This window comes from Tupaia chinensis, unplaced genomic scaffold (assembly GCF_000334495.1).
Source record: "Tupaia chinensis unplaced genomic scaffold, TupChi_1.0 Scaffold000515_1, whole genome shotgun sequence".
NCBI lineage: Eukaryota > Metazoa > Chordata > Mammalia > Scandentia > Tupaiidae > Tupaia > Tupaia belangeri.
In genome coordinates, this window is record NW_006160028.1 from 6,136,851 (window position 1) to 6,163,318 (window position 26,468).

General features: G+C 38.5%; 1 protein-coding gene across 2 annotated transcripts in view; it reads right to left on the reverse strand.

Annotated features, from left to right (window-relative positions):
- ACAP2 (ArfGAP with coiled-coil, ankyrin repeat and PH domains 2) overlaps positions 1-21,302 on the reverse strand; it is a gene marked incomplete at its 5' end in the record, with an annotated part of 97,181 nt that extends 75,879 nt beyond the window's left edge. For both annotated transcript variants that reach the window (XM_014590985.2, XM_014590984.2), the window contains 3 exon segments: positions 8,330-8,383; positions 9,501-9,620; positions 21,245-21,302. In XM_014590985.2, coding sequence (XP_014446471.1) covers positions 8,330-8,383; positions 9,501-9,620; positions 21,245-21,302 — 232 coding nt within the window.
- Positions 21,303-26,468: the final 5,166 nt, after the last annotated feature.

Sequence of the window (26,468 nt, forward strand, 5' to 3'; positions counted from 1 at the left end):
CCAAGTGCCTAGCCTCCATGGGAGAGTGCTTTCCATTTTCTCTCACTCTCTGCCTCCCCCCAGCAAGCACATGTGACCTTTGCCAATTAAAATAAAATAGTATGAGTCTATTTTGGTACAAAAGATCTTTTAAATTAATGCATAGTTTTTTATAATATGTATTTTTCACAAACTTTTTGAAGTTCCCTGTGTCTATATATATAATTTTTAAAATCTATATACATTCAACATCTCCTTTAGATGAAAAGTATGTTAATGCAAAGGCAACTGATTAAAAGCTCCATTTTCTACTTACCAATTTCAAACTATTGATCTAACAACTCTTCTATGAACTGCTGCACAGAACTGCCTCGATTAGCCTCCTGGTATCTCACTTAATTCCTAAGTCACTAATCTATACCCTGCAAAAAGAATTCACATCACTTCTATCAATATACTAATGTTGCTGGACTCCCCACATGGCTGACTGCAGTTCAAACCCCAAATCCAGTGGCTTGAAACTCATACCGGGAATGTGAGTTTGTGTGTGTGCTAAGAGTCCAGAAAGAGAGTGGAAGAAAAGGAATTGCAGCATGGCTCTCCCCCTGAGGGATGACTTCTCACTTTCTTTTTCATTGCCTCTGTCTCCCCACCACCCCCCTCCCACTGGGGCACACTTCTCGCTTTCTATCTCTCTGTCTCTCTCTGTCTGGCAAGTGCACACGCCCTATAGCAAAAACCTCAAAAAAAAAATGCTAAAATTAAAAGCTATCAACGGACAAACTAAGGTCCACTTTCGTTTCTGGAAATGAACAGTATTTTTCCTACAACAAATATATGATGAATAATCGACAAAATGTTATTTGACCAATCTGCTAATTACAAAAGACTCTTAACTAAAGTGCAAAGAATAATAAATAACGATTTAAGAGAAACAGCTCATGTTCAGGAATTCTCCGTCCATGACTGGGCCCGGTTAAAGCATCACTACCTCTGCGGTGTTTAGGGAAGGATGAGAGCTAAGACAAACCTCACAGAGGCAGACCTTCTACTGCAGAGAGCAGGAGGGACTACATCTCCAGACAGCATTCCTCCTGTTTCCAGTTCTTACTGTTCAACTGTTCAACTGCCATTGACTCAAAGAATAAATTCTACAGTCTTCGTGAGTCATTTAAGTATTATTCAGCTACGACAGCGCTGTCTTCAGATGATTCTACATCACATAATCGTTACTGTGTGGAGTTTTTCTTTCAAAATTTATTTATTTTTAATTTGATCAGAGAGAGAGGGGGGAGGGGAGTGAGAAAGCGAGCCCCCAGGTCTAGGCCTTTAACTGTGGCTGGCCATGTGGGAGTGTCCAGCGCCTTAACCAGCACACTACCAGCTGGCCCCCATTCCTGTGCTTTTCAGAATATATACAAAGGAGTGGGCTACGGCTTTGAATGCTGTAGATTCAATGATTCTTGATTAATCTCATCAGCCTTGTAATAAATACGCCTAAAATAAATCAGTGCAATCACCTGGAGTGAGTCCCAATATGTAAATGAATGTACAGAATTTGTTCCTCTTTTTCTATGGCTCTGCGTCTACAAATCTGTTTCTCAAAACCCTTCCTTCCTCTAAGGCAGTGTTCTCCAGTGGCTTGGGTTTGTATCAAAGTCACATGAAATGCTAATAGAAAATACAAAGGTCGAAGCTTGTTGAAGGATAGGATACTTCTGTATGTTAAACAAGTTTGCTAAGTTACTCTGTAACCCAAAAATTGAGACAAACTGCTCTAACCCAAGGGTTCTTGATTGCATACTGAAGTATCCTGGGGTTTGTTTTTTTTGTTTTTGTTTTTGTTTTGTTTTTGTTTTTTGGGGTTTTTTTGGCTATAAGGCGTGTATTCTTGCTGGAAAGACAGAGACAGAGAGAAAGAAAGCAAGAAATCACCCCTGGGTGGATGGCCGTAATCCCTTCTCCATTTTCTTCTCGGGATTTTGGGCATGCACACACACACACACACGACATGAGTTTTAAGCCACCAGGCTGAGGGCTTGAACAATGGTCAACAATGTGGGAGTCCAACGACGTAATCATTACACCATCTGCTGGTCCCAACTGGAGAATTTTCAAGTTTCTGGATGATGAGATAATTAGAAAAATTTGTGAAACTCAGGAAGCAGTATTTCTAAAGCTCTCTAGATATGAATGAACATTATCCACATTACCAAGAGATTGTTAGAAATACATAATCTCTAGTACCACCCCAGACATTATAAAATCAGAATTTCCATTTATCAAGATCTCCAGGTGGCTTGTTTACGGGAAGCAGTGCACTGAGTCCCAAACTAGGCTGCATACTGAGAGCAAACTAGGAAGTTTTAAAAATTGCTGACATCCAGCCAGCAGTGGTGGCACCATGGAAATACAATATTACAATGCTGAGACCACATGGGAAGGTCCCAGGTTTGAACCCTGAGGTCTCCCTATGCAAACTAAGTGCACACATTCAACATGCAGGTGCTCTCATGTTCTACCAGTAGTCTTCAGTGTCTCTATATGACCATGACTGTCAGTCCAGAAACCAAACTACCATATTTTCACTATCTAAAGTTATTTGTTGAGTGAATAAGTAGATAGTTCTAATACGGAATATAGAACTTAAAAAAAAAAATACCAGACAGGGTCATTTTCATAGAATTTATGCAACAGATCAACGTTTTTTGTTGTTTTTGGAGAGGTTTTTGCTACAGCGTGCATGCGCTCACCAAAAAGACAGAGAAGGAAAGCAAGAAATCATCTCCCCAGGAAGGCTGGCCATGCCACAATCCCTTCTCCTCCATTCTCCTCTTGGGATCTTGGGCATGCATGCACACACTCCTGGCATGAGTTTAAGCCGACATGTCTGGGACTCTAACTGCGGTCAAGTACATAGGAGTCCAGCAACATAGCATTACACCAACTGCTGGTCCCTCAACATTAAAGCTTAATTTAGCAAAGAAAATAATCACATAAACATTTTAAGCTCCTCATACCAGTACTGAGTCATTTATAAGGAACAGATTTCTTTCTTATGGTTCTGGAGTTTGGAAACTTCAGCATCTTAAAGCTACATCACACCAGGACAGAAGACAGAAGGACAAAAGAATACAAGAGAGGGCCGAAATTTTTTTTTATATAACAAACCACTCAAGACGTAACCAATCCATCAATGTATGTGCCCTCATGATCTAATCACCTTTTTTTTTTTTTTAGAGGTTTTTGCTATAGCGGTGCTTGCCAGAAAGAGAGAGACAGAGAGATAGACAGAAAGCAAGAAATCACCCCCAGGGGGGATGGCAACACCACAATCCCTTATCTTCCATTCTCCTCCTGGGACCCTGGGCAAGCACACACATGCACCTAGCGTGAGTTCAAGCCATCAGGTCCAGGACTCGAACTGTGGTCGACTACATGGGAGTTCAGCAACATAGCCATTACGCTAACTGCTGGTCTCATGATCTAATCACCTCTTAAAAGCCCCGCCACTCAGCATTGTTGTACTGGGAACCAATACAATATTGTATTGCACAATACAATAGTTTTGTGCAACGTTGAGTGTTGCACTGGATCCCAGTACAACACTGTTGTTGTATTAAACTCCCAACATGTGAACTCTTGGGGGACACATTCAAACCACTCCAGTGGGCCCAGCATCCTGGGGCAGTCAGTAGCATACTGAACTGCAGTTAAGGAAGTCACATGGCCAACCACAGGTTCAGATACCCAACCCAGTCAATCTGAAACATACTAGGTATACACACATATGCCCAAGAGAATTAAGAAAGCTGAAGGAAGGGGAGCACAGTTGTGACAAGACTATTGAGGGTGCTTTTTTTCTCTCTTTCACATGCACATGTTCTTGATGGTGAATAAAAAATAAATAAACTTTAACAAAAGAAACCATCATAGTGACCACGGAGTAGTTATGGAAGGCCTCTGTGAGACATACTAATCTAAATAAAGTAAGGGAGTACTAAGACTGTAGGGGAAACTAGCCGCATATACATATGGAGGAAGAACATTCCATGCAGAGCAGATAGCAAGAGCAAAGGCCTTGAGCTGAGCGTTATTTTGGTGCCTTCAAAGAACAACAAAGAATCCCGTGGCTATAGCCAGGTGAAGAGCAGAGAAGAGTCAGGGAGTTGTAGGCAGGAGCCTGGACATATGTTACAGGGCAAGCCATGGTTACAGTATTATTCTGAGTGTAATGGGGAGCCACTAGACCAAGGGAGTGCTTTGAATTAATTCATTATGTAAAATTTATTCTATAATTTATTACATAAAATTATTTTTTAAAAGAGATTTTTGCTATATGTGCATGTGCTCGTCGGACAGAGAGACAGAAAGCAAGAAATCACCACTGAGGGGATGGCCACACCACAATCCCTTCTCCATTCTCCTCTCGGGATTTTGGGCACACATGCATACACGCCCAGCATGAGTTTTAAGCCACCAGGTCCGGGACACAAATCACGGTCAACCACATAGGAGTCCAATAATGTAACAATCACACCACCTGTTGGTCCCTAAAATTATGATTTTAATGAACTTGAAAAGTTCATTCTGGCTGCTGTCTTCAGAACTCATCATGAAAGAGCAAAAAGAAAGTCAGAGACACAGCTGGAAGGTTCTTTTAGAAGCCTAAATAAGAGATGTATTTGTTTTGACTTAAGAGGTGAAAGAGAAACTACTGATGATTGGGTTTGGAGTACATTTTGCTAATGGGTTGGACACTGAGCATATGGAAAAGAGAAAACTAAAACAAAAGGTTTTAAGGATAAAAATCTTAGTTACACAGTAATTTCCCTAGTAAAAGAAATTTTTTTTTTCAAAATTATAGCCTTCATAATTGGTGTACTAGTTGTATGCCTGTTGGTTCTCATCTCCACACTCAACTCTTTCACAGTATTCTCCTGTATACTGCCAGGGCTAAAAGCCTACAAAGTATATTTCTCAGAACTCCACAGGAGCTGAGAGATGAGGTTCTGTCAGTAGAAGATGATGTCAAATTAAGAGACAAGAGAAAAAGAGACATTTTTTTTTTCCAGCTTCTGTTTGGACACAGCTTCAGGGAGCCTGTAAGCCGCTCCAACTACCAGCAGCACTGGTGGCCAGTGGAACTGTGGGCTCCACGGCACAGGCAGCAGCAACAAAAGGCAAGATCCTGGCTGAGTGACGACAGCAGGATCCTCAGGGCAGTCTTAGGGGCCCCGGGTAATACCCCATTGCTTCTGTTCCTCAGTTCTAGAGCTGACAGCTACTTCCCAGGGTTACTGATCTCTGGGTACCATGCTCACTTTGTTTTTTTTGTTTTATTTTTAAGCGTATAAGCTTTTTCTTTTTCTTTTTTTTTTTTATTTTTATTTTTATGAGCAAGAGAGACAGAAAGACAGGCAGTACCTCCCAATAGAGTCCTGCTGCTGTGGTCCTCCTGGATCACGGGATGCATGTGCCCAGTGTACTCTGTGAGGCCCCTGGATGTAAACCCAGAAACCTCAATGGTCCATGTGGGGCCAGGCTCACAGAGCAGTGAGTGAGTGCTGCACCACTGTCCAAACCCCATCACCTTAGCTTTTATATTCTTCCGACCCTTGCAACACTCCTGCACACAATTCTCTGTATTAAAACTTTTCTGTCAGAAATATCCTAGGTAGTTTGTTTTCCTTAAAGATGTCAACTGTCGAATGCCTGCTGGTTCTTACTTCCACACTCACTCTTCCATAGTATTCTCCTATAATCTGCCAGGTCTAAAAGGCTACAAGATTAATGAAGGAACATCACTCTAGAGAGTCTACTTTCATTTATTTTGTTTCTCACAAAACCTTTAAATATAGGGATAACAAATACTATGATTCTCTTTTTATAGAAGAGCAAATTGAAAAATGAAAGTCATTAAGTAAATTGACCAAAATACACTGCTTTCCACTTTAGAAAGGAAAGAACTCCCATTAGTAGAATCTGCATGGGTTTCAGGAAAAGTAAGCACATAGTAAGAGCACTAGCAATAAACAGAACAATCTCTATCCCCTTGAAGCAAATCTTACTTTAATCCAACCTAATTTTTCAAGATCTAAGTACTTGAAGAGAGTGATTTATAAAATACTTTCTAGTAAGATTTCTTGACAAGAAAGCTTTTAATAGACAATTAAATAATTTATTCATCAAATATTTATTGTAACCATAATTTTTCACATATAAAACAAGGAATTTTTTCACATAGGAATTCTTATACAAAACAATAATATAAGACTTAATGGTTTAAGAGAAATATATCATAAGAAATATGTTATTAAGAAATATTTAATCTACTATATTAGTTTAAAATCAGTAATTTATACCAAAAAATTTTAATTCTTACTATATTAAATTTTTTACATTTACTTATTTCATCCATGAGCAAGAAAGAAAGACAAGTAGGGGTTAGGGAGGCCAATATGTTTTCATGCCACTACCCACCCCCAGCCTTAACCATCCAGGATCACGGACAAGCAATATATAGAGAGAGATCCTGTGATATATCATGAACCCAGGACCTTCCCAGGTGGCCTCCCTATCACAGAGTTACATTACAACTGCCTCACCATATTTAACATTGAACACTGGCATCCAAATTCAGTAGAAGGCAAAAAGAAAACCAGTAAGTGGACAAACTGGTATAAATGTTAGAGCTAAAACCATAAAACTCTTAGCAGAAAACAGAAAATCTTCATGACTTTAGACATGGTAATGGAGTCTCTTAGATGTGATGTCAAAAGCACAAGCAACAAAAGGAAAACTATGTAAACTGGACTTCGGAATCCTTAAGATTTAAAACTTTTATGCATAAAAAAAAAACTTTTATGCATCAAGGGACATTATAAAAAAATGAAAAAGAAAATCTAAAGAATGAAAGAAAATATTTTCATTTCATATATTGATAAGGGTTTAATATCCAGAATAAAGAACTACAACACAACAAAAACAAGCAACCCAGTTAAGAAATTACAAAGGATTTCAAAAGACAACAACAGTAAGTAACAACAGCACAAGAAGATATACAAATGGCCAAGAGGCACATGAAAGATGCTCAATGACATTAGTCATCAGGGAAATGCAAATCAAAACTACCATGAAATGCCACTTCACTCCTACTATGATGGCTATAATACTGATTTTAAAAATAATAAAAGAATAAAGAGCTAACAGTGGTGTGATGCTTAGGGCACTAGACTCCCACAAGGCTGACTGGGTTTCAAGTCCCAGACCTGGCAGCTTGCTTTCTCGCTTTCTCGCTTTCGCTTTCTTTCTACCTCTCTCTCTCTCTCTCTCTCTCTCTCTCTCTCTCTCGTTAAACTAAAAAATCATAAATAAAACTAAATACATAATTCTTTAGTAAAATAAATAAAAGAAAGTAACAGTAAGTGTTGACAATGATACATTGCTGATGGGAATATAAAACAGTGTAGCCCCTGTGGAAAACACTTTGGCCAGTCCTCAAATGGTTAAACACAGAATTACCATATAATAAAGCAATTCCACACCCAGATATATATCATGAAGAATTGAAAATAGGTACCAAGCAGATACATGTACATGTCAATTTTGGTAAATATAAAATGTGAACTACAATTAAAATACTGCCATTTTTAATATGCTGATAAACAAAGAACTTTTAAGAAATTTAAAATAACTAACAGTCAAATTAGATTTTATTTAAAAAAATGTGTTGATACTCTTGTGACAAACAGCTGCTAAAAAATTTGTAAGAACCGGATAAATAATTACATGACAGCCATATCGACTAACCTTTTCTAAATATGTAAGACTGGCTTACAAACTACCATATTTTCAGTAAACTTTTATAAAACTTAAGAATATATTTTTGTGACATTCCAAATATATTCCTCATTCTTTAAGGAAAAATACCCTCCAATCTTACAACATACACATAAATAGCTCAAAAAATACAGCAGTCTTTTATATTGGCAATTTATTAGATAAAAGAGATATATTCATAAGTATCTTAAAAGAAACTGTTAAATTTGGCAAAAAATTTTATTGCTAAATAAATGCTTAAAAACACAAAGTCACAACTTAAAAGAGTAAAACAACTTTTATGTACTCCAGTGGTATTAAGCTCAGTGTGTTAGAAAGGGAAATAAAACGTGTATCCTTTCTCATACACACACGCACACACATCGGTATACATTTTGGATCCATCCAATTAAAAAGCTGATAGTCAATCAAAGCCACTGAAATGACTTTAGTCCTTTTCATAAAATACTTCCACCCAGAAAAGTACTAAAATAATAACATGGTCTTAGTAACACTTACGGACACTTACTGTGTGAAAATTTATCATTTCTTGAAGACTGTCTGAAAACTTGGTCAAACTGGTCTATAAGAAAGAAAAGAAAACCAAGTCATTTAAGAACAGATAAAATAAGTCACAGAAATGTTATTTCAGCATCTCTGAGGGAAAGATCGTTACATTGTAAATAATAGCATGACAATAACAATAACATTTTACACAAACATGCTCTGTAGAGAGGTCCAGGGTACATGTGATAGCATACAAAACCCTGGAAAAGTCAAAGAATTAGTACTATCCTTCAACAGTGTTATGCTAACAAATAGAAATGGCACAAACCTAAAAGTAAAATTGTTTGGGTGTATTGAGACCATACCATTTAAGCATCTGTGGATCAAGTAATCGTCAAACCACACTCACTTCTTCACCAGTCGTTATTGCTCATCAAGGAAATACAAGACCACGCCATATATACGGAGGGATCTGCTAAGCCAGCATGGCTGCTGACCAGACCTGCACAGTCCCGCAGACACACAGTCATACGCTGCGCTTAGGTTAATGCTCTCTCTTCTCCAGCATGAGCAGCTACTAGTGTGCATTATCTTATCCTCCCTACTTAGAAGCACTGGCTGATGGTCCAGCTCACCCAACAGCAGGTAAACTTAAAAAAAATTGGCCAAAACAATGAAAAGATGGGTTAGGGCAGTGATACACCATGCAAATCAGCCATCAACTTCTAACTCTCTAAGAGAATAGAATTATACACAATAGCACCAACAGGTGGTAAGTTTCCACTTCTAACTTTAGGTATAATTATTACTATCAATAAGGTAAATGGATACATAATTAACACCTTGTTGCATTTATCTTATTTTTAAGGTTTTTTTTGGGGGGTTGGGGTTTTGTTTTGTTTTGTTTTGTTTTGTTTGCCACAGTGTGTGTACACTTGCTGGAGAGAGGAACACAGGGACAAAGAGAGGGAAAGTGAGAAATCATCCCCCAGGGATGGCCACACCACAATCCCTTCCCATCCGTTCTCCTCCCAGGATTTGGGCACGCATACACACGCACCTGGTGTGATTTTCAAGCCGCTAGGTCCGGGACTCAGACAGTGGCTGGCCACATTGGAGTCCAGCATCTCAACCACCATGCCACCTTCTGGCCCCACATTTATCATTTTAACTGTAATTTTAATAATACTAACCTCAACTACAGCATCATTACTAGAATACTGTGCCAGGTCTCGAATGCCATTCATGAACTGTTTATTTGCAACACAAAAGGCTTTTCCTGTATCAATCATCACAATACAAAGCTTCACAAGCTGAAAAGAAAAAAAAAATCACATCAGACTGAAAATAATTTCACCAATTACTTAACAGCAAGTGCTGGCAATAGCCACATGAGTTAATCTGGTTTGGATAAATCACATTTCATCAATAAACACAAAGCAGAGTAAAGGAAACTATTCTCTTCTCCTTTGGCTTATAAAGTGAAAAACTCGCAGGAGAGTTGTGCCAAAGGAGCTGACCTTCTAAGACTCAAAGGCTGTCTGAGAATAACAGCAAAAATCAATTTTATCAAGCCAAATACAGTCCCATAAATGAACTCCACAAAAATTAAGCAGCCTCTAGAGAAAGAAAAAAACAAGAAGTACGATAAAAAGAGTTATTTAATGTGGTGCCTCAGAGGAAAGGTGAGTAAACTGGTATGGGGGGGTTTAGTCGTGCTAATTACTTCTGAACTGATTATCAATCACTTATTCTAAAAAGTACTGCGCCCATGCCTGCATTCTTTTTTTTTTTATCTTGACATGATTTTTATTATATGTAATTCTTTTTAGAAGGATATGTAAGAAAATAGTTTTGGCATTAATAGTTTTAGAAACAGGGTATAGTGATTTTATTTTAATTTTTATCTCTGTAATTTGCATTTCAAACATACATATTCTTTAATATTATGTGTAGGTATATATATATGTATATATATATATACACACACACACACACATATACATATATATATACACATACATATATACACACACACACAATATATATATATATACACACACATTAGGATATTAGGTTTTTCTATCCTTTGGGTAGATACCTAAGAGTAAAACTGCTAAATAAATAATTTTTTAATTAATTAACTTATTTATTTTTACATTTTTTTACATTTACATTACATATCAAAAAAATTTTGCTCATACTCAATAGTTCTTTTTTTAAAAGATTTAATTTTATTTATTCATTCATTTTATTTATTTATTTATTTATTTTAATTAATTTAATGACAAAGAGAGAGAGAGAGAGAGAGAGAGAGTGAAAGAGGGAAAGTGAGAAAGCAAGCCACCAGTTCTGAGACTCGAACCATGGTTGGTCATGTGGGAATCCAGCGCCCTTATCCACCACGCCACTTGCTGGCCCGGTACTCAATAGTTCTTGACAGTTAATAAACAACTTTCGAATTTTCAAAATACTGAATTTTAAAGATAATGTTCAACTATTCTTATAATTTTGTATAATTTTGTTTGTGACTCTATAACAGCAGAAACTGTATGGTTTTAAATATTTTTGAGAAAATATTTACATGTCAACTACTCAAATTGTTGAAAAGCAAATGCCCAGCACTCTAGTCACACATAAACCTTAATTCAGCCCTGCCCTGCCTGCATTCTAAGCACTGCACTAAGCTTCATAACTGGGCCTGCCTGCCTTCCTTCCTCCCTTCTCTCCTTCTATCTTTCTCTCCCTTTCATTCTTCTTTTCATTCCCTCCTCCTCTCTTCCCTCCCTCGCCCCCTTCCCCTTCTTTCTCATTCAGACACAGAACATTTCCTTTAAACAAAATTTAGCATGAACATCAAATATTAGGGAACAGTAGGATGGAGCTACTCCAGATGGAGGAGGAGAAAGTACTGACTGGGGTGGGGGTTGTGCAGCAGGAGGATACCAAGACAAGGGTAAGAGCCAAGAAAATCTTTAGAAAGCTCCTAAAGAATCTCTAGAGTATAACTTAAACTGCTGCCCTAAGTCCTAGAGGAACAGAAACCTAAAACTCTCTGCTCTGAAGGAGCGCTAATTCTAACCCATTGACAAGCACATAAATTCTACAGAAAACAAACATTACTGCTGGGACAAAACCAGACATGAGTGAACAAAAGAACACCTAATCAGGACTGTGGGGATCAGCCCTGGAAAAGACAACTGATATACTAAAGGCTTCTGATATACTAAAGTCTATCTAAGAGAGGAAGTAGAATAGGCAAAATTCCCCCCCTTTTTTAAATTTACCATCTTAGAAAAAAAAAAAAAAAGGCCATTTATGTATTTGTTCATCTACTTATTTGTTGTGATTTTCAAGCCACAAGGTCTGGGACTTGAACTGCAGTCAGCCACGTGGGAAAATTCAGTCTTAACTACGCTGGATTCTAAATCCCCAAATCAATTTCAGATGCAATAAGGATATATACATAAACAATGAAATCAAGAAACAACAAAAATGGGGGGGGGTTGCTTTTTGTTTTCTTTTAGTTTGCCATACGGTACATACACTCACATGGGGTGGGGGAATCACCCCTCGGGGCCTCCCAGGGAGGGTGGCTACATCGTAATCCCCTCTCCTCCATTCTCCTCTTACGATTTTGGGCATGTGAGCACACAGTGTGACTTTCAAGCCACAGACTCTGGGACTCAAACTGTGCAGTCAGCCATGTGAGATCCAGCTGCCCTAATCTCCCTGTCACCCGCGGGCCTCCAGTTTTGTTTTGTATTGCTTTTTAAATACTCTCAAAATGGGACAATCCTTTCTGAGAAAGAAGCAAATTTTTAAAGCCACAGAAAAAGAAATTGATGGAATTAGCAGATGGCATAATGCTTACATCACTGGACTCCAGTGGTTACATCAACTCGAACTCCAGTTCAAGTCCCAGACTGGGAGTTTGAAAACTCAAGCCAAGCACATATGCATTCATGCCCAAAATTCTCAGAGGAGAATGGAGAAAGGATTGTGGCATACCCATTCCCCTTGGGGGATGATTTCTTGCTTCTGGTCTCTCTGTCTTTCTCTGTCTCTCCAGTGAGTGCATGCGCCCTATAGCAAAAATCTCTTCTAAAAAATTAATAAATTCAATTATATAAAAAATAAAACATTTCTATAATGAAAAAGAATATAGCAAATTTAGTCAAAAGACAAATAACAATATGTCAAAACAATATTACCAAGAAAGAACAAAAGACTAATTTCCTTATTATAAGAAAAGGTATACAATCATTTCTTTTTAAGATTTGTTTGTTTTGTTTTGTTTTGTTTTGCCATAGGATGCATGCACTGGTCGGAGAAGAGAGAGAAATGAGAAATCATCTCCTGTGGGGATGGCCATACCTCAATTCTTTCTCTTCCATCTCCTCTCAGGATTTGGGGCATGCATACAACAAGTCTGGCATGATTTTCAAGCTGCTGGGTCTGGGACTTAAACCATGTTCTGCCATGTGACAATCCAGTACTTTAACCGCTACACTACCTGCTAGTCCCAGTATTTGGACCAACAAATGGTGTAACAGTTATATCATACTCCCACACAGCCGACTGCAGTTCGAGTTCCAGACCCAGCAGCTTAAAACACACCAGGCACATGTGCATGTGTACTCAAAATCCCAAGAGGAGAATGGAGGAGAAGGGACTGCACCATGGCTATCTTCCCTGGGGGGTGCTTTCTCACTTTCTGTCTCTGTCTCAGTTTCTCCAATGAGCATATGCACCCTATAGCAAAAAATCTCTCTCAAAAAAAAAAAAAAAAATCAACTAGCAGTCTAAGTGTCCATCACAGGCAACTAAATAAGCAAAGTTGTTATATCCATACAAGATAATATAATTCAACCATGACAAAAATGAGACAGCTCTGTAATTAATATCCAAGACACACTAAGAAGAAAAGTAAAATGTGCTAATATTTTTGCTGAAATAGGTAGAGTTATTTTGACTCAAGAATGCCAATACAGGTCATCTTTTTTATATTTAGAAATAAATTCATCAGCTTACTCTGCTTAGGTTTAAATACTTAGCTTAGGTTTAAATATTGCTACCATACTTAACCGTATCTACATAAGCTTCATAACCTCAACAAACTTTCATTTTGGGACCAGCAGTTAGCATAAGGGCTATGTCGCTGGACTCCCACATAGTCGACTGCAGTTCAAGTCCTGGGCCCGGCGGCTTAAACTCACGCTGGGCGCATGTACGTGCGTGCCCAAGATTCCAAGAGGAGAATGGAGGAGAAGGGAAGGTGCGTGGCCATCCCCCTAGGGGGTGATTTCTCGCTTTCTATCTCTTTGTCTCTCTCTGTCTTTCTGGCGAGCACACGCGCCCTACAGCAAAAACCTCTCCAAAAAAACAAATAAACAAACTTTCATGTCTTCCTCTGTATGACACGTAACAATGGTCCAAAACCACAGGAGGGAAAGATAACGCGTGGATCACCTTAGTACAAACTGTTACTGGCACATCGTGACTCTCCACAGAGATCTGTGCTTCCCTGTCAGAGAGGTTTCCTCACTGTCAGTTCTTGTTTTGTTTTACTAAGAAACAAACTTAGTAAGAAACAAATTTGAGCATCTTTATTTAAGGTAAAAAGGTAGTAGAGAACAGAAAGGAGAGAGAAGGCCAAAGCAAACTGCTGAGGAGGTACAGGGTTTGGAATTACATGGGAAAACAAGTACTTTTTATCATTCAAATGGAAGGGAAAATAAACAAGGTAACAACAAATTCTGTTCAATTTCTAGATTAGAAACAAAAAATAATCGCATTCCCACCAAGCAGAAGGAAGAAACACAGTCATCTGCTAAGAATGAAAAACAAAGTGACAAATTTTTAGAAAATGGTAAAATACTGAAGAATGGCTAACGGTCACAACAGAGGGACCTAACTGGGTTTTGGAAAAACTGTTTTGCATCAAGAATTTTGAGAATATTTAGTTCCACCAAGTGGTTTCACCAGTTGTGTAAACTCACCTGTAGGGCTTTATAGATTAGATATGCACAGTAATACAGATGGCTAGACTTAAGATACTGAGAATTTTGTACAGTATGTATCATGGAAGGAAAATAAAGGTCTTTGAAGAGAAACGATTTAATAAAATGAAGAGTAGACTGAAAGTATTCATAGCAGCATTATTCATAATAGCCCCCAAAAAGAAACAATTGAAATGTTCATCAATTGATGAATTGGGGGGGGAGACCAGCAGGTGGCATGGTGGTTAAGGTGCTGGACACTCCCACATGCCCGGCTGTAGTTTGAGTCCCAGATCCGGTGGCTTGCTTTCTCACTTTCTCTCTCTCTCTCTCTCTCTTTCTCTCTTTCTCTCTCTCTCTCTGTATCTCTCTCTGGTCAAATTAAAATAAAATGAATGAATAAATAAAATGAAATGAATAATTCTTTTAAAAAATGGATGAATGGGAAAAGGAAATATAGTTTATCTATACAATGGTACATTATTTAGCCATAAAAAGAAAGTACTGATATATGCTATAACATGGACAAATCTTAAAAACATGCTGCTAAATGAAACAGCCAGTCACAAAAAGTCAAATACAGTTAGCTCTCCATATCTACAGGTTCCACATCCATGAATTCCACATGCACAGATTCAAACAATTGCAAATTGAAAATACATGGGGGAAAAAGGCAATTAAAAAAATAGCAATAACAAAAATATAAAATTTAAAACATAGTAACTATTTATATGTTTATATTTATTAAGTATTATAGGTAATATATCATAGAAATTATTTAAAGTATATGGGAGGATATAGATAGATTATACGCAAATATTATGCCATTTTTATATAAGTAATATGATCATCTGTAGACTTTGGTATCTGCAAGGAATTCTAGAATCAATCCTTCATGGATATCAAAGGATGACAGTCTTATATGATTCCATTTATCTGACATGTCCAGGATAGGCAAATCTATAGAGCCAATCTGCCAGAGGGGACAGAGCAAGGGGAAAACTGGGAGTAACCACTAACAGAAGAAGGGTTGTTTTTGAGGTGAAGGGATTATTCTGGAATTAGATTGTGGTAACAGTTGCACAACTCTGTGAATACACTGGAAAACACTAAGTTATACCAAATGATGGATTTAATGCCAGGTGAATTTCATCTCAATAAAAAAAAAATACAAAACAAAAAGTATACTGAAATGAATTTAGAAGCGATCTGAAATATCACAAGTGGACAGTGAAAAACCAGATGTACTAGGTAAGCTAGAAGAACAAGACACCACAGTAAGGCTGAGAACTTTGGAAGGACTGAAGATCCACGTCAGAAAGGAGGATATGAGCTTTCCAGAGTTCTAAGATCAGAATTCCGATGACAATGCACCAAACACAGCCATGGAAGTAGGTATCAGATTTAGAATACAGGTCACTATGACAGGAGTTAGAGAGAAACTGAAACTGTGATGTAACATGTACACTCCACCCATCCTGGAGGAAGGACTGAATAGGGGATGGACAGAGAGAAGGGAGGAAAGGTAGATGGGAAGACCTGAGACTTGGCCAGTTGTTAAAATTCTTATTAGATGAGGAACCAGCAGTTAGCGTAATGGCTATGTCGCTGGATTCCCATGTAGTTGACCGCAGTTCGCGTCCGGGACCCAGTGGCTTAGAACTCATGCCAGGCGCGTGTGCGTGTGTGCCCAAGATCCCGAGAGGAGAATGGAGGAGAAGGGATTGCAGCGTGACCATCCCCCCTGAGGGGTGATCTCTCGCTTTCTGTCTGCCTGGCGAGCGCATGTGCCCTATAGCGAAAACCTCTCAATAAAAAAAAAAATCTTATTAGATGACAGTGATAAATGAAATTAGAGCCTACAAAAAGATTTTTTTTAACTGAAGTATAAAAGTCAACTTGGTCAAAATTATCAGACTAGTTATCATAAATTGCAGCGTGACCATCCCCCCTGAGGGGTGATCTCTCGCTTTCTGTCTGCCTGGCGAGCGCATGTGCCCTATAGCGAAAACCCCTCAAATAAAAAAAAAAATCTTATTAGATGACAGTGATAAATGAAATTAGAGCCTACAAAAAGATTTTTTTTAACTGAAGTATAAAAGTCAACTTGGTCAAAATTATCAGACTAGTTATCATAATTCTTTCAACAGTATTTACTAAGTAATTACAATGTTGTAGGCATTTTGCCAGATGATAGAAATATAGACAACTTATTTCCTGACTGGCCTTGAGTAAGTAACTTCTAATTCGCATTTTTTCAAGTGAAAATTAGGAATAATATCAAATCTGTAAGACTGCTGTAAAGAGGCAAGGTAATGTACACAACTGTACAACTACACAAGACTTCATACACAGTAAGTACACACTTTGCAGTTCAAGTTCTAAACATGGCGTCTTGAAAATCACACCAGGCACATGTATGTCTGGCCAAATTACAGAATTGGAGGAGAAAGGATTGCAGCTTGGCTACTCCCTCTTAAGGAGCTAGAACAGACAGCATTATCACTAACATTTATTTCGAATTTACTATGTGCTAAGAGCCATGCTAAGCACATTACACATATCACTTCAACTTTTTTTCAAAATAATCTTATGAGACAGATAGATCCTCTTATTTTTCCCATTTTGGAAATGAAGTAACTGAGCCACAGAAAGATTGAGAGCCTGAGGCCAGCTGGTGGTGCGATGATAAAGCAACACTCTGAGATGCTGGACCCACAGGGGAAGGTCTCACGTTTTGCATCCCAAGGCCTCCCTGGACACCCCAAGTAGGTGCACACGTGCCAGTAATCCAGACTAGCTGAGGGTGGAGCTGGATCACAGAATAAAGACCCCACTGGGGGTACACACTCACTCTCCCATGGAAAAAACTAGTAAGTTGAAAAAAACTTAAAAGTTAAGGAGCTTGCCCAAGGTAGTATAACTAGTAAGCAATAGAGCCAGATTCAAACTCAGGCAGCTTTAGGCACTGTGCTCTTAACCACTAGACGATACTACGAACTAAACATTATAATACTGTAAGAGTTTAAATGGAAGTACATGCAACAAACAATGCAAGACAATAAAGAACCAAAGTTTGTCAGTACTAAATCTGAGAGTTAAAGGGTGTCTGCTTGATACACAGGAAACATGCATACCAGTAAGATGGGCCAGATACAGAAATTATTATCTAAACAACAATTAATGATGCATTATGATGCTGCCAATGCCAAAACACTTGGAAAAATGGCTAAATAATTGCACCCAGTAGAGTAATACCACTCATGAAGCATTATTCACCAGGAAGAATGTAACAACCAGTGGCATTCATTATAAACAAATAAATACAAGCTAAGTCATCAAGCTAGTGCAACTTGTCACTGACATGATTTACAATGATACTACAGGTGGAGTTTGTTCTGCGCAAAGTTATGAAATTGCTAAACTAGTCTTGGGGCAACTCTTTCTCCCCATTAGACATTCAGTGCCACGAACTTCAGTAACAATCATTTCTTACTTCTCTCACACTCTTCACTGTGCTAACTCCCCACAGTTTCAAAGTAAGAATCATAGATAAAAGCTTAAAGATTTGGAAGAGATACGTTTTATAAAGAATCAAGATCTTAAACCAAACAAATTTAAAGGAAACTATGGAAGAAATTCAGAGGCAGGGAGGGGAGAAAGGTGACATTTTAAAAGCTGTTAAGTTTCTACAATGCCTTTAGTAGTCCTTTGGGTACAAAGGTCTAGAATGATTTTAGAGATTTTAGGAGTGAATGCCAATAATTTGATAACCTGTTTAGATTTGAATCACAGTAGTGCTTCACAAAGAAAGCTGGATTCCACATGGCCAAAGAGTACTGGCCCAACAGCTTTAAAAGGAAAATACTAAATTAGAAACACCAGACACATGTACATGTGGCTTAGAACCCTGATGAGAAAGAGACTCAGAGCAGGAAGGACTACTGTGTGACCAGGTGTACCATTGAGGGTTCTTGTGCACACTCTCTTTCTCCAGCACATGCATGTACCCTCTGCCCTAAATATACATATATTAGAATATATTATATGTTTAATATTATACATAATATTAAATATATATAGAATATAATAACACTTATCCTGAGACCAGCAGTTAGTGTAATGGCTATGTCGCTGGACTCCCACGTAGTCGACCGCAGTTCAAGTCCTGGACCCGGCGGCTTAAACTCATGCCGGGCACATGTGCATGCGTGCCCAAAATCCTGAGAGGAGAATGGAGGAGAAGGGATTGCAGCGTGGCCATTCCCCCTGGGGGGGTGATTTCTTGCTTTCTGTCTCTCTGTCTCTCTCTGTCTTTCTGGCAAGCACACGCGCCCTATAGCAAAAACCTCTCAAAAAAATAATAATAATAATAGTAACACTTATCCTACCTAACCTCAGAGTATTACTACCCTAAGAGTATTACTGCAAAGATCAAAGATACTATAGATTATAAAACTTTAAAAATTGGAGCATTATACAAAAACAACTTACTACTAAACATTTTCTAAAACTGTGATTTAATTTGTTTTACATATAAAGCTAGTAATACTGTTTTATATATTGGGTCATCAGAAAAGTCATGATGTATTTTTGCATAGAAAGACACAGGAAAACATGTCATAACTTTTTGAATGGCCCAATTGTTTCTAAACTGTTTCTTTAAAGAATTATTTTATTTAATTTTTTAAATTTATTTTTAATTTGACCAGAGAGGGACAGAGCAAGAGAGAGAATGAGAGAGAGAGAAAATGAGAAAGCAAGCCACCACCAGGTCTGGAACTCAAACCTTGGTCAGCCAAGTGGGAGTCCAGCACCCTTAACCACCACGCCACCTGTCAGCCCCAAGTTTCTACACTATTTACATTATAAACATATGTGTGTCCTGTGATTTCAAAACATTAAGAACTTTCAGCCTAATTAACATACTTGATATCCTTGTTATACCAAGTGTGGTCCACCAGCCAACTACACTGGCATTACCTGGAATCTCTTTAGAAACAGTCTGTTTTCACAAGATTCTCCAGGCAATTCCTATTAACAATAAGGTATAAGAAACACTGCTTTATCCAGTAATACCATTAGCAATCATAACTAAATAGGAAATTATATTCAGAAAAGATAATTCAAATATTGGGTTGTCAGAAAAGTCATGACACATTTTTGCATAGAAATGTATGTGATGACTTTTCTGACAATTCAATACAGGCATCTGACTTAGCTCCAGAAATTTAAAGAGAGATATTTCAACGAACAGTAGTTACAGAAGCGTATCTAAACAAATGGATCACAGGTCATGTCTTTTTCATTCAAATTAATATTTCTGCCTGATGATTATTCTTAGACAACAACAGCAACAACAAAATCCAAATAAAACAAAACAAAAAAATTATCAATAATTATGGGACCAGCAGTTAGCGTAATGGCTATGTCGCCGGACTCCCATGTAGTCAACCACAGTTCGGGTCCCGGATCCGGCCGCTTAAACTCATGCCGGGCGCGTGTCCGCACATGCCCAAGATCCTGGGAGGAGAATGGAGGCGAAGGGACTGTGACATGATCATTCCCCATCAAAAGTGTTTTCTCACTTTCCCTCTCACTGTTTCTTTCTCTCCAGCAAGTGCACCACATGCCCTCCCCCTACCACAAAAAAAATTATCAATAATTAATATAAAAGGGGGAATCAACGTACATTTGTCCACATACATAAAACATGAACATATTAATAATTAAATATATATTAAACATTTCTGGCATTAGCTTAAAAACTATTAATATTTTAAATTATATTAATATTGGAAGCTGACCATACCCAAATTTATAAATAAGAATGTCAAGTAATGTAGGATATCCATTAAGTATCAAAAAAAGATAGCTACATGATCCAGCTGCAGTGGCACACAGGCAGCACCACTACCTGGGAGGCTGGAAGCCACACGGGGATACAGGTTCAGTTCCCAGACCAACCTGAACACACAGACATAGCTGCACATGCCAATAATCCTAGCTAATTGAGAAGCTAAGGCAGGAGGATCACAACACAGTGAAATCCTCTAAAAATACCTAACTCTTTCTCCTTTTCCCGCTGCTTCTTTTTTCTCTCTCATAAAGAAGAAAAAAGAAAAAGAAGAGACCATCTTTTTTTTCTCTTATTTATTTCTTCCATAGGTGGGAGGAATGGGGAGGTCTCCAACAGGGTCTTCATACTGTAACCCACTCCCAGCCTCAGCCAGCCAGGATCACAGGCACACAAATCCACCCAGCATGTAACGTGATCCACAGGGCACTAACAGGGATTCTCCCTTCCCATGTGTCTTTAGCAGAGTGATGTGCTACACTGTAGCAGGCTAGATACCATCTTGTTGACAGAGAAGAAAAAACAATTTTCCAACACATTAAAGATGTTTACTGAGCTTTGAAATCAGACATTCAACCTCCAACACATTAAGGATGTTTACTGAGCTTTGAAATCAGACATTCAGATTCTTCTCTGACACTATGATTAGTCTTTAAACAAGCTACTTAATGTCTCTAGCCTTAATTTTCTCATGTTTAAAATGAGTATAATACACCCCAAATAAAAATAAAAAGTAACATAGCCTCCTAGTATTATAGGTGATAATCATTATTTATAGCAAACAGGAATTGGGTCAATGGATGATGCAGTAGTTAAAGTGGTTGGATCCAACATGGCCAACTCTGCGGTTGAAGTTGCAGATCCGGTGGGTTGAAAAACATGCAGGACCTGTGTACCAACAAGCCCCAAATCCCAAGACAAGAAAAGAGAGGGGACTGTGGCATGGTTGTTCCTCCGGAGGGTAATTTCTCTCTCTGTTTCTGTCTCGTCTCTCTCTGGACGAGTACACAAACCCTACAGCAAACTAAAAAAGAAAACAGGAAATAATATTGTAAAAAGTGAAAAATGTAGAATTTACCTTATCAAGTTTTAGTTCTAATTCTGCCACATCTCCTTCTACTTCTTCCAAAGCAGCCCTAGAAAAAAAATATATATATAAAAGTTATTTCGTTGTTTAAACAAATACTTTACTCTTGAAAAATAACTCTAAGGGAAAAGACAGGTATGATGCTTAAAAGTTATATTTCATGGGACCAGCAGCTGGTGTAATGGCTATCTCGCTGGACTCCCATGTAGTCGACCGCGGTTCAAGTCCCAGACCCACGCATGCGTGCCCAAGATCCCAAGAGGAGAACAGAGAAGAGATTGTGGCGTGGCCATCCCCCCTGGGGGATGATTTCTCGCTTTCTGTCTCTCTGTCTCTCTATCTTTCTGGCAAGTGCACAGGCCCCATAGCAAAAGAAAAACTCTCCAAAAAAAAAAGTTACATTTCACAAAAAGTAGTCATCAGTAGTCATTAGAATGAAGTATGAATACTTCATAATTGTGTAATACAACAGATAAATATAATTATTTTTTAGGACAAGGAGAAAACACATTAGGTTGATATACTTAAAGTATTAATATTACTCAAATTAAGAACACTAGAACTATTTAGTACAGATTTTTTAAATAAAAATAATAAGAATAGTAAGAAATTTTAAGAGTCTTACAAAAATTCAGACTTCTAGACAACAAAATAGCAAAGCACTGTCAAAAACAAGAAAGGGCTTTTACTTCACAATTTTAATACAAAAAAAAATTGGCAAAGGTTAGATTATATAAAAACCAGAAGCTAAGTCACATATTTTTATGATAAGGGGATAAGAAAATTATATTATATATTGAATGTCTCTTATCCAAAATGCTTAGATTCTTAAGTGTTTTAAACCTTAGATTTTTCCAGATGTTGGAATATTTGGATATACATGAGATATTTTAGGGATGGGACGCGATCTAAACACAAAATCCATTTATGTCATATACACATTGTGTGAAGGTTAATTTTACACAGTATTTTAAATAATTACTGTACAAGAAACAAAGTTTGTGTACAAGTGGAATTTTCCATTTGTAGCATCATGTCAGTACTCAGTTTTGGATTTTGGAGCATTTCAGATTTCAGATTTTCAGATTAGGGATGACCAACCTGCAGTTAGCACTTGATATCACTCTACCAAACAACATTCCAACATGGGAAATTTGTCTAAACAAAAGAGCAAGGAAAACTTTTGGAAGACAATAAAATTTACAGGTCATGGTCTACTGTGAGGTTTAAGTCTTCAACCCAGCATGTTTGGTGGCTTGGAAAACATACCAGAATCATGTACATGTGAGCCAAAAATCTGGAGAGGTAAATGGAGGAGGTGGGATTGTGGTGTGGTCATTCCTGTCAGGGGGCTATGTGGGGGACAAGCTTTCTCACTTTCTCTCTTTCTGTCTCTCCAGTGAGCAAATATGCCCCACAACAAAATAACAAAAGAAATAAAATTTTATTTTTAATCTTTTTTAGGGTTGAACCTGTAGTCTAGTGATGAAAGGATATAGATAGGATCCTACATGGCCAACCACCATTGAAGTTCCAGCCCCAACAGCTTACAAAACACTCAGAGCAGGTGGCATAGTGGTTAAGGTGCTGGATTCCCATGTGGCTAAATACTGCTCAAGTCTCAGACCCAATGGCTTAAAACTCACACCAGGTGTGTATGCATGTGAACCCAAAATCCCAAAAGGACAATGGAGAAGAAGGGATCGTGGCATGGTCATCCCTCCTGGGAGGTGACTTCTTGCTTTCCATCTCTCTTCTCTCCAGTAAGGGCACACACCCTATAGCAAAAACTTAAAAAAAAAAAAAAAAAAAAAATCCCACTGGCATGTGCCAGGCATGTGTGTATGTGAGCCCAAATACAACAGAACAGAGAAATGGAGAAGGGACTGTGGTATGACCATGTGCCATTAGGCTCGCTCACTCGCTCGCTCTCTCTCTCTCACAGAGCACAGATATCATCTAGCAACTAAAAAGTTATTACGCATTAACATAAAAAAAGGTGACTAAGTAGCAAAATAAGCAAAACAGAATAGAAGTAATAAGGGCTACAGATGTTAAAAGAAATGAGGAAAAAGAAGGCAATCATCAAATTCACAAGGGTCGGCGAACTATAGCCTGACAGGCAAGTCTGGCCTGTAACCTGATTTTATACAGCTCATGAGCTAAAAATTGCTATTATATTTTTAAGTGTTTGAAAAAAATCTAAGTAAAAATAATATTTTGTGACACATAAGATTATACTAAATTCAAATTTCATTGTCCATAATGTTTTATGAAAATACAAACAAGCTCATTCACTCTCACTCTACGGCAGCTTGCACTCTATAATGGCAGACTCCCATTCAGCAGACTTCCCTTATCTTTATCTACTGCTCACAGTTTCAGTCACCTGCAGTCCACAGTTCAAAAGTAGCAGAGCACAATACAAGAAGATACTTTGAGAGAAAGGTCACAACCATATAACTTTTATTACAGTATATTGCTATGATTGCTCTATGTTATTATTAGTTGTTGTTAATCTTTTTCTGTGCCTAACTTATAAATTAAATTTTATTACAGGTGTGTGTGTGTGTATACATATATATTCCACTGGAGATCCTGAAGTGTATCTCCCACAGACAGAAAAGGACTACTATAGTTGCAAGAAAAACTATAAGACCCATAACACCTAAAGTATTTACTACTTTCTCTAGCTTTTTACAGAAAAAATTTGCTGACTCCATGAATATGAAATATAGGAATGTGAATGAAATTCCTTTCTCATATATGAAGTATATACAAAAAAATAAAATTTAAGACTTAGCTCTACCTCTCTGTACCCTAGGAAGCTAAATAAATCCACAATTCAGAAAAACAGATGTTTTCTTTTTAATAATGCCATCATCCTTTATCTACTCATGCTTCAGTTTTTTATGATCAATTCAGAAAAACAGTGAACTCAAAACATAAAACTAGGACAGAAAAAATAATAACAAATGTTAACACTGAGACACTTTTAATCACATAGGGATCACTTTTGGCTGAGTTAAATGAAGCTCTATGAGAAGCACATAAATAAAACTCTCCCATCCCAGATAATTGCATATCCCTGGTATAACAATAAACTTTTTAAATGTACTGTTTTTTAAAGAGTATCCATAAAAACAACTTAATAGAATGTGTTACATGAACATGATATTTTCTTTATAAAAGAAAATTACTTGAAAGAAAAAGGAGAATAAAGAATTATTTTCCTATCTACTTAAGATCTTTAAATAACACTTCAGTCTTTGCAATAATCTTAAAATGGAATTAATAATTTAGAATTAAGTCACATGGTGATGCAATCTAAAATGCAACAGGAAATTCAAGATCATTAATAAGCACATAAATATCCTCAAACAATGAAAGATGGATCTGAGGCTCTAAGTCATAACTATCTCCTAAAGAATTATCAAGTAGGTAAAATAAAAGCTGAAAATACAATGTGCAGATCTTGAAACTATCGTTTGTATCCTTCATTTGATATACCAGCTGCACTCCTAAAAGTTGCATATAAACTGAATAACCATTGAGTGACCCAGAAAAGGTGCCTATCTGTGTGCATCATACCTATCATCCCAAACTAACTTTCTCTTTCAGCTCAAGATCCTTACCACCTTGAGCAATGCTAGACAAATTCTATGCAAAGAAAGGACAACAGCTATTATCAGGGATCCAGTCCACAAACCCAAGGGCAACCCTGTGACTCATAAGGTGACAAAAAAGGGTGCCCAGCTAGGTGGTACAGTTGCTAGCAAACTGAACTGCAGCGCTGGAAGTCACGTGGCTGACCATGGGCTGGGATCCACAGGCTATCTCAAAACAGTGTGCATGTGTGTCCCAAGATCTTAATGAGCAGAAATAGTGGAGAAGGGGGATTGTGACATGACAGGACCCTGTCAAGGGGACTTTTCTCCCTCAATCCACACATGTGCACTCTTATCATAAGTAAAATACCTTTTTCTGGGACCAGCAGTTGGTGTTAATGACTATGTCGCTGGATTCCCATGAGGTCAACCACAGTTTGAGTCCCACCGGGTGGCTTAAACTCACACCAGGCTCACGTGCGTGCGTGTCCAATATCCCGAGAGGAGAATGGAGGAGAAGGGAGTACAGCGTGGCCATCCCCCCTGGTTTGACTTCTTGCTTTCTGTCTCTCTGTCTTTATGGCGAGGGCACACACCCTATAGCAAAAACCTCTCAAAAAAAAGAATAAAAAATACCTTTTTGTTTTGCTTTTAGGTTTTTCCCATAGGAAGCGTGTGCTCACCAGAGAGCAGAGAGACAAAGAAAGGGAAAGTGAGAAATCATCCCCCCAGTGGAGATGGCCACCCCACAGTCCCATCTCGAACTGTCCTCTTGGGACTTTGGGCACACATGCCTGGAATAATTTTCAAGCTTCCAGGTTCAGGACTTGAACCTCAGTTGGCCATGTGAGAGTCCAACAACTTAACTACCACACTACCTGCTGGCCCCAATAAATACATTTTTTTTAGAGGGTTTTTCACTATAGGGCGCGTGCGCTCGCAGGACAGAGACAGAGAGACAGAAAGCGAGAAATCACCCCCCGGGGGGGGATGGTCACACCGCAATCACTTCTCCATTCTCTCGGGATCTTGGGCACACATGCACATGCGCCCGGCGTGAGTTCTAAGTCACTGGGTCCGGGAAGCAAACGTCGGTCAACTATGTGGGAGTCCAGCGACATAGCCATTACACTAACTGCTGGTTCCCCCCAATAAATACATTTTTAAAAACAAGCCCCATACCAATGAGATTTGTTTTGTACTTTATCCATCTACCTTTTCTATGAAAGACAGGGTATTGGGGGGCACCCCCAACCAGGTCCTCATGCCATGACCCACCCACACCCTCAACCAGCCCAGACTGTAGACATGTGCACACACGCCTGGTATGCTCAGTAAAGTCGCAGGACACAAACCCATGACCTTTCCCACGTGAGTCCAGTTGCCACACTGCTGTGCCACGCCTCAGCCCCGCCCTCTCGGAAGGAGCAGAAAACACAGAGAGCACACAACCTGAAAATCTGCTTTTAAAAGAAGCCCCTGGGGACCAGCAGTTAGTGTAATGGCTAGGTTGCTGGATTCCCACGTAGTCGACTGCGGTTCCCGTCCCAGACCCGGTGGCTTAAAACTCACGCTGGGCGGACCCAAGCCGAGTGAGGCGGGGGGGG